At 40.2% G+C, this 22,892-nt stretch overlaps 1 protein-coding gene across 1 annotated transcript; it reads right to left on the minus strand.

Annotated features, from left to right (window-relative positions):
- Positions 1–717: 717 nt before the first annotated feature.
- On the minus strand, positions 718–22,185 carry CACFD1 (calcium channel flower domain containing 1). The gene is made up of 5 exons (XM_074210774.1): positions 21,925–22,185; positions 9,644–9,716; positions 7,369–7,494; positions 6,398–6,505; positions 718–5,387 (listed from the first exon to the last, which is right to left on the minus strand). The coding sequence occupies exons 1-5, from the start codon at positions 22,043–22,045 to the stop codon at positions 5,297–5,299; spliced, it is 519 nt and encodes a 172-aa protein (XP_074066875.1). The 5' UTR covers positions 22,046–22,185; the 3' UTR covers positions 718–5,296.
- Positions 22,186–22,892: the final 707 nt, after the last annotated feature.

Below are 22,892 nucleotides of genomic sequence, written 5' to 3' on the forward strand. Positions count from 1 at the left end.
CTAAAGTTCTTCAATGAGATCTTCAAGGTGTCTTGGTATCAATTCTTCTGCCCCCCTTGTGAGTACTTGCCCTGTGTGAGTTCCCTATAATTTTTTTTTTTGGCAAGCGTATGTCTGATGTGCATACAATATGTCCAGTCCATACTAGTTGCACTCTGCAGTAAGGTAGGAATGCTAGGCAGTTTAGCTTGAAAAAGGACCTCAGTCTGGAATCTTCTCCTGCCAGGTGATCTTCAGAATCTTCCTAAGACAATTTAAATGGAAGCGATTCAGTTTTCTGACATGGCGCTGGTAGACTGTCCAGGTTTCACAGGGAACAATGAGGTCAGCACAATGGCTCTGTAGACTTTCAGTTTGGTTGTAAGTCTAATACCTCTTCTCTCCCACACTTTCTTTTGGAGCCTCCCAAATACTGAGCTAGCTCTGGCAATGTGTGTATTAACCTCATTGTCAATGTGTACCTCCTTGGAAAGGACACTGCCAAGGTAAGTGAACTTGTCCATGGTACTCAAAACTTCTCCATTTGTTGACAGCCACACACACCTATCTGAAAGTTCTGCCTCCCACACCTAACCCAGTGACCAGAAAAACTCCACGCTCTACTATCTGTATCTCATATTTATATGTACACATATATGTATAGATGTGTAAATATATATATATATATATATATCAAGACTCTAGAGACTTTATAGAGATAGTTATTCAATCATTTTTATGTCTTATCCTTGAAGTCATCTCCTGTGGTACCATCTTTTGTGATCCTTATAACTGTCATATCTTGCCCCAAACTTCAATTTGGTAGGCAATCCATCTCACTTGTTTTCAGGCTCATGCATTCAGAGAAGTTAAAAAAAAAAGTCATTCTGACAAATGTCACATTTTATTGCTCAAAATGCAAATTACACTGGAAATTCAAACAAGGAAAATCTAGATAAATAGAAAAAGTTCTGGAAGAGATAATAAATATTCAAGTCTAGAGCAAAAAACCCTCAGTGGCTCAGGATAATCAGATCTTTTTCAGACTCCCTTTGTCCCTTATTCTAGATACTATGTGGTACAATGGGAAGAACATTGTTGAGTCAGGAAACCTGTGTACTAGACTTCTTGGCTCCTGTCATAAGCTCTGTGTGACCTCTCTCCTCTCTAGCTCTCAAACTCATTTGTAAAAAGAATCATAGGATGACCTAAAGAATCCTTCAAAGCAGAAACACTATATTATTCCCAGAAAGTGCTTTTGTCTAAGGCTTTTTGCTTTACTATAGCGATTCTAACATGCATTATGATTTGTAATTAGAAATAGTACTTTCACTGAAAGTGTCATGATATTTCAATTACTTTTAACCACCATGTAAATAAAACTGCTTCTTCTGGGTTTATCAGCTACTCTTGTGCACAGGCAATAAATGAATTAAAATGATTTGTGAAAAAAAAATCCTTCAAAGCACCAATGCACCAAAAATCCTACATCTTCCTTTCTTGCTTTAGCTCAGATACTTCAGAAATCCCGAGGAAGGTGTCCACCCACTTTATGAAGGCTGCTTCTCAGGGTTTTGGGGTCCACTAATAGATCTGAACAAAACCCAGGAATCACATGTCACTAACACTCAACCTAAACGTCACCCAAATTCCCTGAGTAACTGCCTGAGCCACAGTACTAAATGTATAGGTAGGCAAACAAGACAAACTGTCAAAAAGGGCCAGAAAGGCCAATGTCAGACTTACAGGGGAATCATTCAGATATACTACCAGACTCCTCTGGACACTGTAACCCTTCTGTAGTACGGTCCCTACTGCTTAGATTTTACTTGATTAAAGAAAAATCTTTTGAAAAGACAGAAATCTCCACTTCAATCTATAAGGAGGTAGAATGGTCTTTTATTCACTGCATACACAAGAAGAAAAGATAATCTTGTAAGTCTAGAAGAACATTTGTTGCCTTCTCCAGCAATGCTTTCAATACAATGCTCCTCAGATCCTTTTTAGGTCACTTATGGCTGAGTTACTGTAGTGGTTCATGAACTCAAAAACAACATCCCCAAAGAGGAATGAACTACTTCTTTGAAGACACATATGTCTTTCTCCAGAGTACTAAATTCTATTTTAACCTTAAATATCTTGCTGAGACTAAGCTTAGTCTGGCTCTGTGGGCAGTGATGGCTCCATTCTATTATGTTTATTTCCACAATCAATCATACCATCACTGTGACCCTGGTGAGATCCGACATTTGCTAGAAAATGTTTAAAGTCCCACTTATCTAATTTTCCATTTCTAGTGATGCCCAGAGCTCCTGATAAGGAGAATTTAATATCCAACTATTTGCTCAATCCTTTCTGGTAACATGGCTCCTGTAAAATTATGTTTAGTGTTTTATCTAAGACATCAGCTCTGTAGTGTTTTAACTTGTATAATAGTTACATCTCTGATCGCTAATATAAAATCTTACAAAGGGATAAATCAATCCCTTGGTACTCAGAAAGGGTTAAGGCCTGGCCCACTACAAGGGCACTACACTAGTTCTGAAATTTTTAACAGTGATAGGTCCTTGCATCCCCTTGGGACTAATAAAATGCTGATTGCTGCCATCAGTGACCAGAATATCAGTTAAGGACAGTGATGAATGATGAGATGGAGCCAACTAGGCCACAGGAAGTCAGGCAGAAAAGTCAGATTATTGTCTTAAAAAATACAAAATAGTAACATATGCAATAAAACCCCAAAGGTTCCATTTGATCAAAAACTCACAGGTCAAGGTGAATTCAAGTAAGCAATGATCCTGCCAGTGGGGAAGTTTGAAGTACAAATTCTCCTAAGGAAAAACACAATGGTTCAGTATGGGAGTCCAGCTCCCAGTCTATATATTCTCACAAGCTAAGTCCAAAGCCCTTGAGAGGTGGCAGAAAAAGTCTGTTCTCCATCCCTAACTCCTATATCTACCTGGAATCAGTAATTAAAACTACAGCAAAAATGTGAACTATTAGAAGAGGACCCAGTAAAGAATCTCTCAGCCCACTCCCAAGCCAGTGTGGCGCCACTGGTGTGCAGGTCTAATTCATACAAGTCTAGTTCATGCTGGGTTGTCCTCTAGTACTCTCCATGCAGCAGTAACCCTGGAAGTCCTTCAGGGACTCTAGAGAGGATAATCTCATCCCAATATGGCATAGGATCAAGGGAAACTTTTACATTGGCTGAAGTCAGACTACTGCATAGAGATTGAATGATTACTGTGGATGATGTGTAGGGTGAAATCACAGGCAAGGGAGGAGACATGCCTGAAAAGGAAGGGTGGCAAATGAGATTAGTGAGTAGTCCAGGAAGCAAAGAGCTTGTGGTGGAAGATGAAATGTTTCTATTGTGGGCTTCCTCTCCATGCCCAGATCCCAATCTGGATCAGTCGTTAATGACACAATGTAGAGACATCTCAGGCAAAAACCAGCATCTCTGCATTGAATTTAGGGCAGTGCACCAACCATTGAGCTGTCTCACCTTGTATTCATTACCAGACACCTGCATTTGAACTGCTGCTTATACAAGATAATTCACTAGTTTAAGGGCTTGGAGGAAGAAAACATAAAATGGGGGGGAGGGAGTTATATCTCCATATGGATAAGAACAGCAAGTGCAAACATTTAAGAAAGGATGGTAGAAGTAGGGACTTCAACTGGTGTGATTTCTGCTCACATCCATCTTGAGAGATAATGAATCCAAAACTATAGTCCAACAGATCATGAAGAACGGTTCAAATGTGGTAAGTTCTAAATTGGCCTGAGCTGTGGTCCATACCTGGGACACAAGAGGACATCCTGTGTCAGAGCCCTTGCTCTGGGCTTACCTATAGGAAGGCTCAGAAATGCTTCTTCACTGCACATCTTAGCACCAAGCATCTCCTGCTGGTAGCAAGGCCTGACTATCCCCTGGCTCTGGGAAGCCAATGGGGGATCACCAAGTAACAGTAGGATGGCATGTCAAGTGATTTGCATAAAATCCCATGGAAATTCAGAGGGTAGTATGGAGAACATCACTGGGGCTGCTCTTCCCCCATCACTCCTGCAACAGTTTCAGGTTAATCTCTCTCTAGAGGGAACCAGTCAAGAACCTTCCTGGGTCTGTAGCATGGTAAGGTCTGTGGAGAACACAGTGGTCTAATTAGTCATTCAAGCCCTGAGTTCCAGCTGACCTCAGTTCTACCAGAATAGAGTCAAAGGAGCAAATGGGAGGAGAGAGATCTCACATGTTAAGAAGCTCAAGTCTATCTTTTCACAAGTCTTTTTTATCCCAAGTGAGATATAAAGGAGAGTCCTTTACAACTAGCTTCCAAGGATCCAGTTTTCCAAACTCCATAACTTCATGCAGAGTGGGGGAAAGAGGGTCAAGAGGTGAAGAGAAACAGACAGAAGGCTGAGTTGGGCCCAGATGAAGAGGAGGCCTCCTGCCTACACAGCATTGGCCCTGACTGCTAGTGAAGGCAGACTGAATGTCAGTTTCTGGCCTCTTGAAATGCAGTCCCTGCCATCAGTAAACCATACTTTGTTCCTGATTTATAAATGGCCTTGAATGTCAGTTTGATGGCAATAGATGTTAGGGGGACATTTTGCCCTGTCCTGTACAACAAGGTCAGAATCTAAGGCGTCTCCTATCTCTACAGATCAAGGATGAAAACTTGTTTGAAGTTAGTAGTGGAAATGGGAAAGCAAGCTTTACTCCCACATCCCTACTGGATCATTAGATAATTTTCAAAATATACTAACTGGCAGTCAGTTACAAGTCTAGAGGGGCAGAAAATGTGGAAGAGATTGCCTGCTCTGCTCCACTTCCAACTGAAGAACTCATGGCCCAAGAATCTGGGCAGCCAAACTTCCTCCTGAGGACTCTTGTCTTCCAGACCTATCTTGGGGTTCATGATTTCTGCTTCAATTTTCTGTCTGCCTCAAGTCTTATAATTTCATCCCTACATGACCTGGAGTTAATTAGGCAGATACAGGCCAAAAGATGCAAGTCTGGTGGAGGATGAAAGAGTGTCTTCAAGGAATAAGGTGAGGAAGATAGGCAGGAACACCTGAGTTAGTGTTTTCCAAGCACTCACTATATGCTAGGCACTGTGAAAGAGTTCCTACTTAAATGTTTTTCTCAAAGTTGCCATATACTGAAGCACATGTCCTTGTCCTCTCCATTCCACTTTGATCAAGTGTCTGTCCTCCCACAGAAATGGAAGACCTGGTGGTCCAGGAAACTGGAACTAGGGAAGAAAGGTTCATCTTAAGGCCAGAAAGGAAGGCCTCAATCCTGGCCAGAAGCTCACAGCTCCCCTTCAAGGGTCCCTGTCAGTTTCTCCTCATCTGACTGCTGCTTCTGATGCTGGATCCTGGCATAGGAAATTGCATCACCCCTGTAAGGAAAAAAAATGGAGTCATGATACCATCAGACAAAGCAATGGGGAAGAAACAAGAAGCAAACCATCAATTTTCTCCTATAGATTGAGGCTGAAGTTAGGGCAGATTAAGCTCTAGGAAAACTCTATAAACATTAACTAGAGGTCTCAAGGTATCTGGTCTGTTGTGTCAATTTTGGGGGGGGGGGGATATAGGGAGATGTCAAGTATGAGGTTTTTTACTTGGGGAGGGTGACTTGACACATGTCAAATGCACAGTCTTATTGTGAGATGGGCTATTCTGATGTCAACTGTTCTGTCTCATGGCCAACTTGAGATTACTGTCCCCTGGCACCAATTCTTCCCAAAGATTAGCCAAACCCCACTATGATTTCCCGCCTAAAGGAATCATAGGACAGGAAAGGGTTTTAGAGATGTTCTAATCTGACTTTCCAGAAAACGAAAGTGCTTTGCTCATATCCCACAGCTGGTTAGTGGCAGACCCAGGTCTCCTGGCTCTAGCTTTGGTACCCTCTCTACTACATAGGAGCTTCCTGTTCTCATCTGGACTCTAGCTAAACTCCAGGAATTGGAAAGAAACAAGAGTCAGAAAACCACAGATCAGAACCCTGAGAGCTGCTGATCTCCTAACTAATACCTCTTTGGTTCTACAATACTGTCATCATCTTCAACACCAGAATTCTTTTCATTTGACCTCCAACTGACCAACCATGATCAACCATTTAGTTTTTCTGAAAGAATGTTCTGTAGAGAAACCCAACAGAACTCTCCAGTCAGAGGATGACATGCAGGGAGTCTTGGACACGTTTATCTTGCCTTTCTCAGTCAAGAGACCTTAAGGACAGTATTAGAAAAGTTGAACTGCTGATCTTGCTCAGCCACTGCATTCCTAAGTGGTTTCAATTACAAAATGGGAAGAGCCTCCAAATTGTCCTTAATCAAAGGAATCAGGACAGTCAACAACAAAGGTTTGGCAATATCAAAATAAGCTGGAGAATCAGACCTACTTTTTGCCAAGTGCAGAAAGTCCATAAAGCACGCCCGTGCAGAAGGCAATGGCATTTCCCAGCAGGGTGGTCAGAGTCAGGCTGATGACAATGGGGAAAACTGCCATCCTAGAGAGAAACATACAAAAGAACCAGAGGTTATGGGGGCTCCTTAAGAGGCAAATGCCTCTACATAGCTGCATGCACAGCTGACCCCCCCTTCACTTTCAGACCAATGCCACCTCGCTCTGAACTTCCACTTGGAGATCACCTAGTCCAAGTTCCATTTTTAAAGATGGGGAGTCCAAGGTCCAGGGAGAGAAGATGACTTCACTAAAGGCACACAGAAAATCAGTGTTAAAGCTAGGCCTAGAACCTGTCTTCACCTCCAGGTCAGCCTTCTTTTCCTGCCTACATCCTCTACCTGAGATGTAAGGAGAATTCTGGGGTTTGATACTTTTCTGTATTGACCCCTAGCACTCAGCACAGAACTAAGCACCCCCAGATTCTCACATTTATGCTATGGTCACAATATGCTATGGTCTCAGTACCAAGGCCCTCATTGGCCTTGTGAGTCTCCATCCTTCTGTTTCCTGGATATGTCTTACAGTTCTATCCTTACTGTAAGCCTGAGTGTAGGCACAATGTCTAAGAGAGAACCAAATGTGGGTTGATCTAGGACTTAACTGCTCAATAAATACTTAGAGAAGTAATTTCAGAAAAGCATCTACAAGCAAGAGCTAACTCTTCAGAGAATTAGGGTAAATAACTAATATGAAGTCTCCCTTCAATTTTTTCCCTTCCACCTAATCAATCTCAGTTCCTATTCTCCTAGTAGGTAATGTTTAAAGTTGGAAAACAACAGATTTGAAAGGGGGGAAAAAACCATCTGGAATAGTTGGCATCTAACAGTCCTAATCATTGTGTTTCAGACCAGAAAGAAAACAAATAATATCATGAAGTTTCTCTGGCTGCTGGTCAGGTCTTCTTACCCACAGTAGAAAATAGCCTTCTGCCAAGGCCTCAGCCGGTCAGCTTTGTCAGCAACTGTGTTTGCAAACTCGATGAACTGGCAGCAGAAAGGTGCCTCACACAAAAATAAGATGAAGGCATTTAACCTGCAGGAGGCAGAAGAAAAATGGTAAAAGTTGTCTGGCAGGTCAATTGTATATGGCAAACCAAACCCTACTACTCAATGACTGTCCCAAGTATGCTTATCTGTCATTCAAATTATTAATGAAAAGGACTCTGGGAAGGCTGTAGAATGCTCTTCCAAGGCTCTCAGTCATTGATCTTAATCCTGCCCATCTTGCAAGGGATTGTTCAAGTTGTACTTTCTCCAGGAAGCTGTCCTTGGTCCTATAGCCACAAGACTCTCCCTTCTCATAATGCTACTGTACATAGCATCACCACAACTGAACACTTATTCTCTAATGGTTTTCTAGATGCTCCTTTTATTTTCCCAATGGACATATATATTCCTTGAGGTAAGATTCTGGATCTTATACTTCTCCTATGCTCTTCTTATTGTCTACTACAGAAGCAAGTATTTTACCTAAATTATCTGATTATTAAGAATATGCTCTTTGGCCAAACAGTACTTGGGGAAAAATCCATCTTTGTTTAGGAGAAAAAAATTTAAAAACAAGTTATGACCCAAGCCTTGGAGCTGTAGGAACCCCAAATGATCCTATAATCCAGCCCACTCATAGCTGGGCAGGGCATTCCACTATTAATTCACCACATAATCACGGATAAAGCACTGCCTTTCTGGGCTTCAGCTGTCCTCCCCTTTAAAACAAGGATTTGAATTACAGTTTGCAAAATCCCCTAGAGCTCTGATAATTCTGTCATTCTATAAATGTATAAACCAGTACTAAAAAATAGAAAAACAGCTTCAAAATTCTCTGGGCATAATCTACTATTCACCAAACCACTTTAGTTTTCAACTCTGAGCTTGTAACCTATGAAAAGCAAACTCCCTTTCCATAAAATTTTTAAAACCACCTGAGATATTCTACATCTAACTGGCAACTCCCTGTTTTCTCTTGTTTGGTCCTCAGTAGAAGTGCTCAGCATGTTCTCTTCAGACATATGATATACTGACCTTTTCTTTTCTGCCAACTCTTGAAAAATGGATTGTCTTCTATCTCTTTGGGAGCTCCTCCCTGGACTGTCTCCAAGGTTGGTATCTAGCTTTACACAATATCTCTGCCTTCCCCTGCTAGCCAGATGCTATAATTGACTTGCATCCCCCACCCATGACCTTACACCATCTATGAAAAGGGACTGGTTTTCACTCCAGCAGGAAGTATGCAAGCAGTGAGAGACAGAAATGTGGGAGGTAGGGAAAAGTCCAATTTTTCAATATTCATCTCAAAAACAGGCACAAAAACAATAGAAAGAAAATTAACTACAGAACCTCTCAAAAAATTTTTAAGAAAAAAATTTAAAAGCAAATAAAAAATAATTCCAACACAATAAAAAACTACAACTTAATAGAAACAGGCCAAAACACCATAAGGAAATATCTCAAAATTATCTGATTGAGGTAGACCTTGTCTCACTATCAAGTCGACTTCAGGATATTCCCATACTTGGCACCTTCTACAGAATCCCCAGTCTTCCTACCCCAAGTTTATTAATGCCACTGGTACCTGCATAAATCTTTACCACAGCCTGATTCTCAAGGTTCTGGCCACCCATCTGATATTCTCTCAGTTCTACTGGAGTCTATATTCAGTTTTTCTAAATTATTTTTACAATGTGGAAAATCCATGTATAATGCTCCAATAAGAGTTTGAGTATAAGATTCCGTCTGAATCTAGGTAGTAAAGGAGGGAGAGAGGAAAAGAAGAGACAGAAGGGAAGAAATGGGAGGGAAGAGGGAGAAAAGAAAGAAGGATGGATGGATTTATTAAGCATCTAGCAGGTGCAAAAGTAGATGCCATACAATATACAAGCACTATACAAATATCTCATCTGATCTTCACAAGAACATTGGGAGATAAATTCTATTATTCTTCCCATTTTACAGCTGAAGAAAAAGAGGTAAAGAGAGGTTACATGATTCACCCAGGTGTCAGACAGCTAGTGTCTAAAGTCATATTTGAATCCCAGTTTTACTGTCTTCATAAGCAGTGCTTTTATACACCAGTTGTTTCAAATAAATGGATAGAAGACATGAAGTTAAAAAGAGCCCTGATCTGGAAACCATATCCACCCAACAGACCACCCAACAGAAACAACATCCCTAGGGTTACTTACATCATCCACACACCGGCTGCAATGTTGAGTGGGTGAATGGTGATACAGTTGAGGAGACCAGATATTGCACAAGCTTGAAAACAAGAAATATTGACTAGAATTAGCAGCAATAAAAGAAACAATGACAAGCAGGAATCCTGCCTGGAAATCTGCATTATTATATAACTATAATCCCTTAGGTTTGTCTAACAACTTAAACTTTGCAAAGTATTTTTATGCACATTTACTTATTTGCAAAACTAGCTCAGAGGGGCGGCTAGGTGGCGTAGTGGATAACGCACTGGCCTTGGAGTCAGGAATACCTGGGTTCAAATCTGGTCTCAGACACTTAATAATTACCTAGCTGTGTGGCCTTGGGCAAGCCACTTAACCCCATTTGCCTTGCAAAAAAACCTAAAAAAAAAAAAACCTAGCTCAGAGAGACAGTCAACCAAGGGTTCGGAGGACAAGATCAAGTTCAGTTTTCTTTACTTAGATCCATGATGCTACTAATCCAAGAAATCTGACTCCATGGTAAGCAGGAATATGGTCTCCTCTAGAATTCTCTCTGGAATTTAGACCAGGGCTCTGAAAGCAGTGAGTTCTCAATAAACGGTTATACCAGAAATACAATGAGGATGGTTCAAGAAGAAATTCATCAGCAAGTATTTATTAGGTTTATTAAGTGTTGACCCTTAGCTACTATATCCTGAAGATTTTTACTGTCATTCTCTGGAAGGATACAGGTATATATTTGTCTACAGGCAACTGCAAGAACAAAAATGAAACCATCCCTTGTTCCTAAGAAGCTTTCATGCTATAGGGAGAGACAATATACATTCAGATAAGTATATACCAAGGATGGTAAAGGCAGGAGAGAGGAAATAAGCAGGGAAGATTAGCAGCAGGGGAATAAGGAAAGGCTTCACAGAAGATGATATTTGAGCTTAGCCTGGAAAGAAATCAGAGATCTAAGAACTGGAGGAAAGAAGGCCAGGACATTCCAAGTCTGGGGAATAAAGCCATGGAGACAGGTGATAAGAGTGAGTAAAAGCAAAAGGGAAGGGAAGCATCTAAGGGCTGGTTAGGGCCAGGCTGGGTATTGCTTTAAACCCCAAATAGAGGCACCCAATACTTTATTCTAGAAGCAGAAGGGAGCTACTGGAATTTATTGAGAAAAGAAATGTGACCAGAACCTATGCTTTGGGAAGGATGTGGGTAAGGAGGATGAACAAAATTGAAGTCAAACTTGCTAGAGCATAGAGGGAACTCCTTAGACTCCCAAGTGCAGGGAAACTCACTACAAAGAGAGAAGGTAGATCCAATACAGAAATATGACAACCAAGCAAGGAAAGAAGCCTGAGGCCTCACAGCAGAGTGGGGCAGTTATCAAACAGTTCATTAAACATGCACCAGCTTCTCTGCACCTGATCTGGCAAACATGGACTGGATTTCTCCAGTGGAATTTTATCTAGGTTATAGAATGATAAGGGAAGGAAATGAACAAAGCCAAACTTCAAGCCAGTCATCCACTAAAAGATGCTAGGGGCTATTTTTCCTTCTGGTGCTGATTAAGTTTGCTGACTAAATTCTGGATTAATTCAATTCGAACACCTCTTACATGTACAAGGTATTGTGCTAAATGTAGACACACATACAAACACACACACACACACACACACACACACACACAAAATCACTGAATTCCTGCCCTCCAAAAGCTGACAGTCTATATAGAGCATTAAACCTGAGGTAATTTGAGGAAGGAGAACAAACTAACAACTAGGGAGAAGAGTAGGTCATAAAATTGTAAAAACCTTTAGAACTAGAAAAGACTCAAGAAAACATTTAGTCCAAACTTCTAATTTTACAGATGGGGAGACTAAGGTGCATTGTAACTCCAGGTAACACAAATGATAACAAAATTAAATTTCTGACCCACTGACCACTGCTCTTCCTCTGCTGAGAATTTGGTCATACAAGTCAGTCAGGGTGTGAAGTTCAGACAGAATAGAAAGTTTAGAAGCAAAGGTTTTAATCTATTAGGAACCTACAGGGAAAAAAGTGTTTCTTTTCACTAATGTTTTCACTGCTTGTGACAACAAAAAGTTTTTTTTGTTTTATCTTCTTTAACTGGATTATATGGTAAGGAAAATGCAGGGCTGAAAGCTTTGGGCTTCATAGGATTCCTCTAACACTCAGGACCCCAACATACTAAGAGCAATATTGTTTTTAAGAAAACTTTTGGGGGTGGCTAGGTGGCGTAGTGGATAAAGCACCAGCCTTGGAGTCAGGAGTACCTGGGTTCAAATCCGGTCTCAGACACTTAATAATTACCTAGCTGTGTGGTCTTGGGCAAGCCACTTAACCCCATTTGCTTTGCAAAAACCTAAAAAAAAAAACAACTTTTGAGTGGGGATCAAGTCATTCTATTATAACTTTCCAAATTAACTACAAAGGTTCTATGAAGGAAGGCACTATCTGCATCCAGAGAGAGAACTGAGAGATTGATGCTTATGTGTCTAATGGCAGCCAACTCTAAGGGGGGATGAGAGAGGGGAAGTTATATAACAGATCTGCACTTCCAGGTGCAACCCTCTTTTTTTCCTACTTCATTTAGTTACAGAAAGGTTTGTTTTATTTAAGTTCAGAATAAAAAAATTTTTTCTTTGAAAAAGGACCCCAATATCTGCGATGGAGAATACCATCTGTATCCAGAGGAAGAATTGTGGAGTTTGAACAAAGACCATTTAAAAACAAACCATTGTTGTATTATGTAATTTTGCTATCTATTATATCTTACTTTTTTCCTTAAGGATAGGATCTCTCTCTCAACTTAGATCAATGTACAGCATGGAAACAATGTAAAGACTAACAGACTGCCTTCTGTGGGGGGTGGGGAGAGAGAAGTGAGATTAGGGGGAAAATTGTAAAATTCAAAAATAAATAAATTGAAATTTGAAAATAAAATAAAAAAAAAGATCCCAACATACCCATATCATTTCCTTCAATTTCTGCATAATTTTGGCAGATCAGGACTCTTTAAAGGGGAAAGAGAAGAAACCTAATTCTTTACAATTCTCATATGTCTCTTTAGTTCCACTTCTCTTGTTTGCTCATCCATCTCTCCTACTGAAGTCAATCATCCCTATTAAAATGTGAGCTCCTTTAAGGCAGGGACCCTGTTTTTGACTTTTTGTGTCCCCACTGTTGTCACAGAGCCTGGCACAAAGCAAGCACTTAAGAAATGTTTGTTTATTGACTAAAGGTCTGCAACCTCTTCAACAAGGAGTCTTTGCTAAATCTTCCTGATCAAAAGTCAATTCTTTAATAAGCAAACTAGGAGAACATGGAATAGTTTACCTGTCAGATCTATGGAAAGGGAAGCAGTTTATGACCAAGGAAGAGATGAACATCATTAAAAACAAACTGGAGGGGTGGCTAGGTGGCACAGTGGATTAAAGCACCAGCCCTGGAGTCAGGAGTACCTGGGCTCAAATCCGTCTCAGACACTTAATAATTACCTAGCTGTGTGGCCTTGGGCAAGCCACTTAACCCCATTTGCCTTGCAAAAACCTAAAAAAAAAAAAAGCAACCTACTCCTGACTCCAGGGCCGGTGCTTTATCCACTACACCACCTAGCTACCCCTCCACTACTGCCACCTAGTCGCCCCTAAACAAGATAATTTTGATTACATTAAATTAAAAAGCTTTTTCACAAACAAAACCATTGTAACCAAGATCAAAAGAAATGTCATAAATTGGGAAACAATTTTCACAATTAGTATTTCTGACAAATGACTCATTTCTAAAATACATAGAGAATTGGATCAAATTTATGGGAAAAAAAAGTCATTCCCCAATTGAAATGGTCAAAGGAGATGAAGAGGCAATTTACAGATGAGGAAATCAAAGGGATCCATAGTCAGATGAAATATTGCTCTAAATCTTTACTAATTAGAGAAATACAAATTAAAACATCTCTGAAGTACCACCTCACAACTCTCAGGCTGGCCAATATGACCAGATAGGACAATGATCAATGTTGGAAGGGATATGGGAAATCTGGGACACTAATACATTGTTGATGGAGCTGTGAACTCATCCAACATTTCTGGAGAGCAATTTGGAACTACGCCCAAAGGGCGACAAAAATGTGCATGCCCTTTGATCCAGCAATACCACTACTAAGTCTTTACTCTAAGGAGATCATGAAAAAGGATAAAAGCATTTGTTCAAAAATATTCATAGCAGCCCTGTTTGTGGTGGCAAAAAAGTGGAAATTGAATGAATGTCCATCACTATTCTTCTATTAGAAACCAGGAGGGATGGGAATTCAGAGAAGCCCAGGATTTGCATGAACTAATGCTGAGTGAGATGAGCAGAACCAGAAGAACACTGTACATCCTAACAGCAACATAAGGGTGATAATCAACCTTAATGGATTTGCTCATTTCATCAATGCAACAATCAGGCACAATTTTAGAGTATCTGCGATGGAAAATACCATCTCTATCTAAAGAAAGAATTATGGAGTTTAAACAAAGACCAAAGACTATTACCTTTAATTTAAAAAAATACATTATCTTATTATATAATTTTGTTGTCTCATATTTTGTTTTTCCCTTAAGGATATGATTTCTCAACACATTCAATTTTGATCAATGTATAGTATGGAAACAATGTAAAGACTACCAGACTGCCTTCTGTGTGGGGTGGGGGAGGGAATCAAGATTAGGGGGAAAATTTTAAAATTCAAAAATAAAAAGTAAATTTAAAAAAAGTCAATCTCTTTCTTTTCCATAGACTCCCAGCTCTCTTTTGAATACTTCTGGCATTCTAACTGACACAATACTTTTTGATGCATATGTTTGGTCTTTCCTATTAAAATGTGACTTTTAAAAGGGCAGTACCTGTGTCTTCATGACTTCTGTAGTTTTGGGGCTAAGCCCCTGGGCATCGTGGCAGAGAGTGAGAAGAGCACTGGTTCTGCAGTCAGAATAATTGACTTTAAATTCTGCCTCTGAAACTTAACCACACCAGTGACTCTGGACAAGTTGATTAACCAACCTGGGTCTCATTTTCCTCATATGTAAAATGAGAGGGTTGAACCAAATGACCTCAAAGGCTCCTCCAGTTCAAGATCTATAATCCTAAGAAAAATGATAGTTCTCTCTCATATTAATAATCAATTAATAAATTAGAACCAGGATTTTTTTCAGTAGCCCAAAGTTCCTTCAGTCTCTGAAAGGCACTGCTGATGAGACTGGTTTACCTTTCTTAGCCACCTTGATCAGAGTCCACCCAGGTCGGGAAGCCCATAGTACTCTACTTAAAACTGAGTGCTCAAGGGAATGGGGAGGGGGGGATTTGAAAGAAAATGACATGATCAAATTTAAGGTACCCTAACCCCTTATTAGAATAGGTGTACTTTTCATTATAAAATTCTCTCACATTACTTGTTAACCAATAAGAGTTGATTGTCGACTTTAGGAACACCCATCCTTCCAAGAGCATTGATTGGATTCCATGAGGGAGAACACTAATCATTTTATTAATAATACGGTATCATGATTAACATAATGATTAATTACCCAGAAACTGTTTCTCCAACTTTTTAAATGTCACAATCCTATGATCAGTGTCTAATGAATATTTAAAGAAGCCCCTTTGTTGTTTCAAGAATAACGAGGAACACTGAAACTACAGCTATACTACAGTTAGCTGCCACTAAAGGAAAGAAATATTGCCCTAAAGTGAATATTCCAAATAACTGACTGAATATTCTACAGTGATGATAATAATAACTAACATTGTTGTGGAGCTTACTATATGCTGCTGTGCTAAGTACTTTACAATTGTTATTTCACTTGAACTTCAAAGCAACCCTACAAAGGTAGGTGCTTATCATATCCCCAATTTACAGATGAGGAAATTGAGCCAGAGATTAAATGACTCACCCAGGGTCACAAAGTGTGTGAGGTTAAATTTGAACAGTCTCCTCGACTCCAGGCCACACGTACTTTGCCAATGAGCTGTAAATCTTTATTAATGGCCAGCCTCTGGTTTAGGATACCACCCTAATTTAGGGTCCCTAAAAATCCTGTCCTACCCCATAGCAACATGCCCCTATTTATTCAGCCTCTAAGCCATCTTCCCCCAGCAGCTAAAAGTACGTTACCCTTCTCCTCATTCAACAAGAATCTTTAGTACTTTCCTTATGCCTCTAAAATAAAACACAAACTTTTGAACTTAGCATTTAAAGACCTTCAGTTTGACTGCAGCCTATCTTTCAAAGCTAATTTCATGACTCCCCTTTTCATGTATTCTGCCATTTCATCCAAACTGACCTACACTGTTCCTTTAATTCAGCATTCTATCTCCTCTATCAAGTTGTCCTGCTGTGCCTGAAATGGACTAGCTTCCCAGCCTTTTAAAGCTTTAATAATTTGTTTTGTTAGTCTGAATTTTAGAGTCACTTAGAAACAAGATCATTTCTACTGCAGTCAGTCAACAGGCTTTTATTAAGTGCTTATCTGTCAAACACCCTATTAAGCGCTGAGGATTCAAAGAAAGGCTGGAGTTCAAAATTCTAAAGGTAGAAATGATATGCAAAATATAGCATATAAATATATACATATATATGTATGTATATATACATACATATGCCATATATGGAAAGTAATAGAAAGGAAAATATTAGTAGTGGGAAGGACCAGCAAGGTCCATTGTAGAAGATGGAGCAAAATAAACAAACAAGATTATATATGAAATCATAAATTTCTATTACACATCACTTAAAAAACATATAATAGGGTTTCAAAATTGTCCTACTTGTCTGTGACTCCCTCTGAAACTTCCTTTTTTCTTTTGTGTATTTGACTTCTGGGGGGTGGGGGGCAAGTTATTATTTCTAGATCCTCTTACCAAATTTAAAATCTTCCCTTACAACAATAAGCATTTTCAAACAACTGCACACACTGACAATCATCAAAAATGTGTCTCAAAAAAGGAAAATGATAAATGTTGTAGGAGACATGGGAAAAATGGGACACTAATGAAAAGGAATTGTAAAGTGATCCAACCATTCTGGACAGCAATTTGGAACTATAGCCAAAAAAGCAATAAAGCTGTGCATATATTTTGATCCAGCAATATCACTCTAGATCTGTCCCAGAGATCATAAAAATGGAAAAAAGATTCACATGAACAAAAATATTTATAGCAGTTATTTTTGTAATGGTAAAGAACTAAAAATTGAGGGGATACCCATCAATTGGGTAATGGTTGGAACAAATTAATGCTAGGTGAATGTGATAGAGTACTATTGTTCTATAAGAAATCATGAGTGGGGGCGGCTAGGTGGCACAGTGGATAAAGCACTGGCCCTGGAGTCAGAAGTACCTGGGTTCAAATCCGGTCTCAGACACTTAATAATTACCTAGCCATGTGGCCTTGGGCAAGCCACTTAACCCCATTGCCTTGCAAAAATTAAAATAAACAAACAAATAAATAAATAATTTGATCAATTAATTAATTAATTAAAGATGATAGTCCTTGGTCTTTGTTCAAACTTCACAGTTCTTTCTCTGGATACAGATGGTATTCTCCATCACAGACAGCCCCAAATTGTCCCTGATTGTTGCACTGATGGAATGAGCAAGTCCATCAAGGTTGATCATCATCCCCATGTTGCTGTTAGAGTGTACAATGTTTTTCTGGTTCTGCTCCTCTCACTCAGCATCAGTTCATGCAGATCCCTCCAGGCTTCCCTGAATTCCCCTCCCTCCTGGTTTCTAATAGAACAATAGTGTTCCATGACATACATATACCACAGTTTGCTAAGCCATTCCCCAAATGAAGGACATTTACTTGATTTCCAATTTTTTGCCACCACAAACAGGGCTGCTATACTTGCTATACAAGTGATGTTTTTACCCTTTTTCAACATCTCTTCAGGGTATAGACCCAGTAGTGGTATTGCTGGATCAAAAGGTATGCTCGTTTTTGTTGCCCTTTGGGCATAGTTCCAAATTTCTCTCCAGAAAGGTTGGATGAGTTCACAGCTCCACCAATAGTGTAATAGTGTCCCAGATTTGCCACAACCCTTCCAACAATGATCATTATCCTTTCTGCTCATATTGGCCAGTCTGAGAGGTGTGAGGTGGTACCTCAGAGAAGCTTTAATTTGCATTTCTCTAATAATTAACGATTTAGAGCAATTTTTCATATGACTATGGATTGCTTTGATCTCTTCATCTGTAAATTGCCTTTGCATATCCTTTGACCATATGTCAATTGGGGAATGGCTTTTTTTTTAATTTGACTCAGTTCTCTGTATATTTTAGAAATGAGTCCTTTATCAGAAACATTAGTTGTAAAGATTGTTTTCCAGTTTACTACATTTCTTTTGATCTCCATTACAGTTTTGTCTGTGCAAAAGCTTTTTAATTTAATATAACCAAAATCATCTAGCTTGTTTTTAGTGATGTTCTCCATCTCTTCCTTAGTCATAAACTGCTTCCCTTTGCATAGATCTGACAGGTAAACTAGTCCTTGATCTTCTAGTTCACTTATATTTTTTTTTATGTCTAAATCCTGCATCCATTTGATCAAGGACAATTCTGAATGACTTGTGATGGAAAATGCCATCAACACCCTGGGAAAAAAATTATGGAAATCTAAATGCAGACCAAAGTATACTAACTTTCATGTTTTAAATCTTGTTTTGTGTTTTTTTTCTTTTTCATGGTTTTTTTCCCTCCTTTAGTTCTGATTCTTCTTTTACAACAAATCAATATGGAAACATGTCAAACAAAATTGTGCATGTACAATCAACATATTTCAGATTACTTACTGTCTTGGGCAGGAGGGAGGGAAGGGATGGTAGTAGTAAAATGTGGAACTCAAGAGATCAATGTTGAAAAATCTTTGTATTAATTGGAAAAAATAAAATAGTATTAAAAATGTGCCTCCTGAGGTACTGGTCCATCATGTATGAGGAATTCAGCATTGATTCTCTGGATTCATGGTTTAGTCAGTGTATTGATCAGAGCTTAACACACTCTTTATCTCCTTCCTATCTTGGGATCTCTAGCTTCCTTCAAGACTCAACTTGGGTTCAGGCAGTGTTATGGAAAGAAATTCAAACTACCTAAGGCCACAAGCTACTAACAATTAGAGAAATGCAAATAAAAGCAATGCAGAGATTCTACTTCACACTCATCAGACTGTCAAAGTTGACAAAAAAGGAAAGGAAAAATGTTGGAGAGGATGCAGGAAAACAGAAACACTGATGTATAGTTGGTGCAGCTATAAATTGGTCCAACGATTCTGGGAAAGCAACTGGAACTATGCCCCCAAAATTACTTGGCTGTACATATCCTTGGATCTATTAATAGCCCAAAGAAATTAAAGACAGACAAAAAGGTCCTATAATAGCAAAGAACTGGAAGCTAATAAGATGCCCCTCTGGTGGGGAACAGTTGAACAAATTATGATAATGGAAATGCAATGGAATACTATTTATTGTGCTATAAGTAAAATAAGAAAATGATTTCATAGGAATTTGAGACTTCTTGTAGAATGAAGCGAATAGAACCCGAAGAACAGGAGCAGCTAAGTGGTGCAGTGAGCACCAGCCCTAGAATCAGGAAGAACCAGAGTTCAAATCCAACCTTAGACTAGTTATAAGACCTTAGTCAAGTCACTTAACCTATTGCCTTCCAAAACAAAAAACAAACAACACAGTCAATAATGAGAAGCAGAAGAACATTTTATACTATATCATCATCATTAGGAAAATATGCAATTTTGAATGCTGACCAACATAATGTCCAATCATGATTCTAAAGAACTAATGATGAAAAATGCTACCTGCCTCTTGACAGAGTTGATAGATTAAAATGCAGAATGAGATATGCATTTTTAAACAATGCCAAATTAATTGACAATACTTGTAATAAAGTTTTTGATTTTTTTTTTTGGAAGAGGGGGAATAGAAAAGCAAATGCTTAATAATTCAGCAAAAAAAAATAAGAAAAAGATAATTCAGATGTCACTTCCTACCAAAATTCTTTCCTAATCCCCTTGGTAGTCAGTGTTCCCTCCTAAAAATTATCTTGTCACTCATCTGTGTAAATGTCCTAGTCCTTCAGGAAAATATGCAAGTTCCTTGAAGGCAATGACTATTGTTTTTCATTTTGGATGTCTAGGCCAAAGAACAAAATAAATATATATGTTATACTGAACTGTAAGCATGACACATTCTTCTTGCCTTCTTAAAATGCAGATATAGTTATTTTTTTCCTTAATGAAACAATTATCAGTTTTCATTACTGGCCTACAATGCTATCTGACATATTTATAGGATGCTTTGCCTTTATCCTGATTCAACTCAGGGGCTGAGTTTTTTTTTTTAATCTGCTACATGACAACTATTTCAGATGCCCAGAGATCTCAGTCCTGTTCCCAAACCCCGCCAACACCCACTCCATCCCTTTCTCCCTCTCTTCCTATCTAGCACATTTATAATGCTTGGTACAAGTGGGAAAGAAGAGGCATAGCTATAGATTATGCACACATACTGTAAATATATATATATATGCATGCACACACACACATATGTGTTTGGGGTACCCTTTGGAATGTACTGATTGCGCTCTCAAAAATTCATTTTCCTGGGGCAGCTAGGTGACTCAGTGGATAAAGCACTGGCTCTGGAATCAGGAGTACCTGAGTTCAAATCCAGCCTCGGACACTTACTAATTACCTAGCTGTGTGGCCTTGGGCAAGCCACTTAACCCCATGGCCTTACAAAAACCTAAAAAAAAAATAAGAAAAATTCATTTTCCTTTTTTCTATACTTTCTCTCATATATCCTGTTATTCACTGTTCTCATTTGCTTCTTATTTGTACTTCCAGACTTTTCCTCTAAATATCATCACTTAGCAACTCTTCTTTTGAAGTTCACACTTATTTAAATAACCAGTATGTGGTTTCTTCTTTATCTCCAGGTCACTCTCCTTTCCTCAATGAGTTCAGGGCCTGGTTCACAGTCTTTCTAACTCAAATCCTGCCCTCAAAATAGAAGACTTCAGAATACAGATGGATATTTCTTCAAATACCTAACTTCCTAAATCTACTTCTGACCTGCAATGATACAAGGGAGTGGAGAGTTCCCTACAGCAATGAAATCACAGGTCCACTCCTTATTCTTGACCTTAACCAAGAACACACAAACAAATGTAAAGAGAAAAACTGGAAGGGGGTTAGGTAGCAGGAAGAAGTCAACCTCAGATCCAACATTTGTCTGACCTGAAGTTGAGAAAATTCTTCCTTAATATGTCAGTTCTGGCTGCCAAACAGGAAGGGATCAGTAATGTCCTCCAGACGACGACTTTCACCTCCCCCTCACCTGATCAAAAATATGTTTATTATCTTTATAAATGCTGTCCTGACTGAATTCTGTGATTTCACATCACTAGTCATTTCCTTCCCATCCGTATCTTACAAAACAGAATCCTCCCCACTAGATCCCAGGCTATAAAGATGGGCAAATATTTGGAGTTCCCCTGGCCCTCCCAAGGGCCAATCCTTACCCAGATCCCATCCAGTCCCATTTTCCTAGTGTGCCTGCTTGTCCCACATGCACTATGACCCTGGGCAAGTTACTTCGCCTCTGCCTCAGCTTCCTCATTTGTAAAATGGGGACAATAATAGCATCTACCCATGTCCTGGGGATGAAACAATAATGGCAAAGCGCTTACTTATATATTATTATATTATATAAATGACATGTATTATATGCATCATGTATTATTGTATATTAATTATTACTTCTAAGTCTGTGCCCCGAGTCTGGGTGCTGGCATCACTGTGGCCAGGGTGAGTTCTGGCTTGTTTTATTTGCGCAGAGCCCTCCGGGTCTGGGGAAGCTTCCTTCCTCCCCTTCCTGGGCCCGGATTTATGGAGCCGGAAGGCCAGAGGGGCCAGAGGGAGGGGAGCTGGCACCAAAGCCGCCGCGACAACCGGCGGGCTCCATGCCGCCGCCGTGGGCGAAGCCGGGGGAAGCCGGCCTAGGCACCAGTCACGGCGGGAAAAGGCGGACGGGCCACCTCCCCCAGGATGCCCACGTGATACACACGCAGCCAGTCACGGGGCGGCACCGGAGCGAGGGCGGACCCGCCGCAGGGGTGTGCCAGATTGGGAGGGGGCGGGAGGACACCGCCCCCGGGGATCGCGCGTGCGCACCAGCCTAGCCCGAGGGAGTGCGCCAACGGGTGGGGGCGGGGAATACTCACAGATGCCCCCCAGGACCCCGGCCAACCGGCACAGCCAACGGTACCACCACATCATGCCATCGTCCTGCGGGGGCGGAGAGGAGGTCTCGGACGGCGGAGTCTCCCCACCCAGGGAGCTCATGGTGCCGCCCTGCCAGGAGGAGCGCTCCTTCACTCCCCAGCTGCCCCCAAATCCTCTTCCTCGCCCAATCTGTCACGACAGAGCGCCCCCTCCGCCAGACACCGGCAGCTCCACGTCGCCCGGGGCGCGCTGAATTGTGGGGGATGTGGCTCAGGGGGTGTAGCACCGCCCTCTCATTAGCATATTGGGGTGTGGCTTGAGGGGAAGGAAGGGGCAGCCTGCACAGGTGCGAGCGGCTGCGGGATCCGCCCACCTAATTAACATGGGGAGGAGCCTAGGGGAGGGGCAGGATGGGAGAGCATGCCGCCCCCAGCAGAGTAAAGTAAAACCAACAAAAAGATAACCAAGAAAGTGGTTACATTAGTTACTTTGAACTTAGAAATTTGACATTAGATATATAAAAAAATGAAAGAATGTGCTTTTTCAAATACATATGAAATATTCATAAATTGATCATATGTAGGATAAAGAGATAAATTCAGAAAAGCAGATGGTAAGCTTCTGAAAAGGGGAGTCTTGGAGGCATTATCGAAATTTAACAGATGGAAAAGCCAACACTATGGTAAAGGAACTCCCCAAGATGACTCTTCGAGTTTGTGATGACACATGGATATGTGGTGGGGGTCCTGACCCTGACCTCGAACATGAATCCATAAATTGTCTTTTCATTTCATGGCTGCAGTAGTTGTCTGCAGTGATTGTTCAGCCCAAAGAATATAAAATCTGCTTCTCTTTCTTCTCCTATTAGCCAGAAAGTGATGGGGCCAGATGCCATCATCTTAAGGTTTTTTTAAGTTAAGTTTTCAAGCTAATGCTTAAACTGTACATTTTCACTCTTATCGGGAAG

This window comes from Macrotis lagotis, chromosome 1, assembly GCF_037893015.1.
Source record: "Macrotis lagotis isolate mMagLag1 chromosome 1, bilby.v1.9.chrom.fasta, whole genome shotgun sequence".
Classification (NCBI taxonomy): Eukaryota; Metazoa; Chordata; class Mammalia; order Peramelemorphia; family Peramelidae; genus Macrotis; species Macrotis lagotis.

Coding starts and splice junctions, on each gene's coding strand:
- CACFD1 (XM_074210774.1), bottom strand. CDS start 22,045: ATGAGCTCCCTGGGTGGGGAGACTCCGCCGTCCGAGACCTCCTCTCCG. Junction 6,506..7,368: donor AAGGCTATTTTCTACTGTGG/GTAAGAAGACCT, acceptor GTTTCTCTCTAG/GATGGCAGTTTTCCCCATTG. Junction 5,388..6,397: donor CTTTCTGCACTTGGCAAAAA/GTAGGTCTGATT, acceptor TTTTCCTTACAG/GGGTGATGCAATTTCCTATG.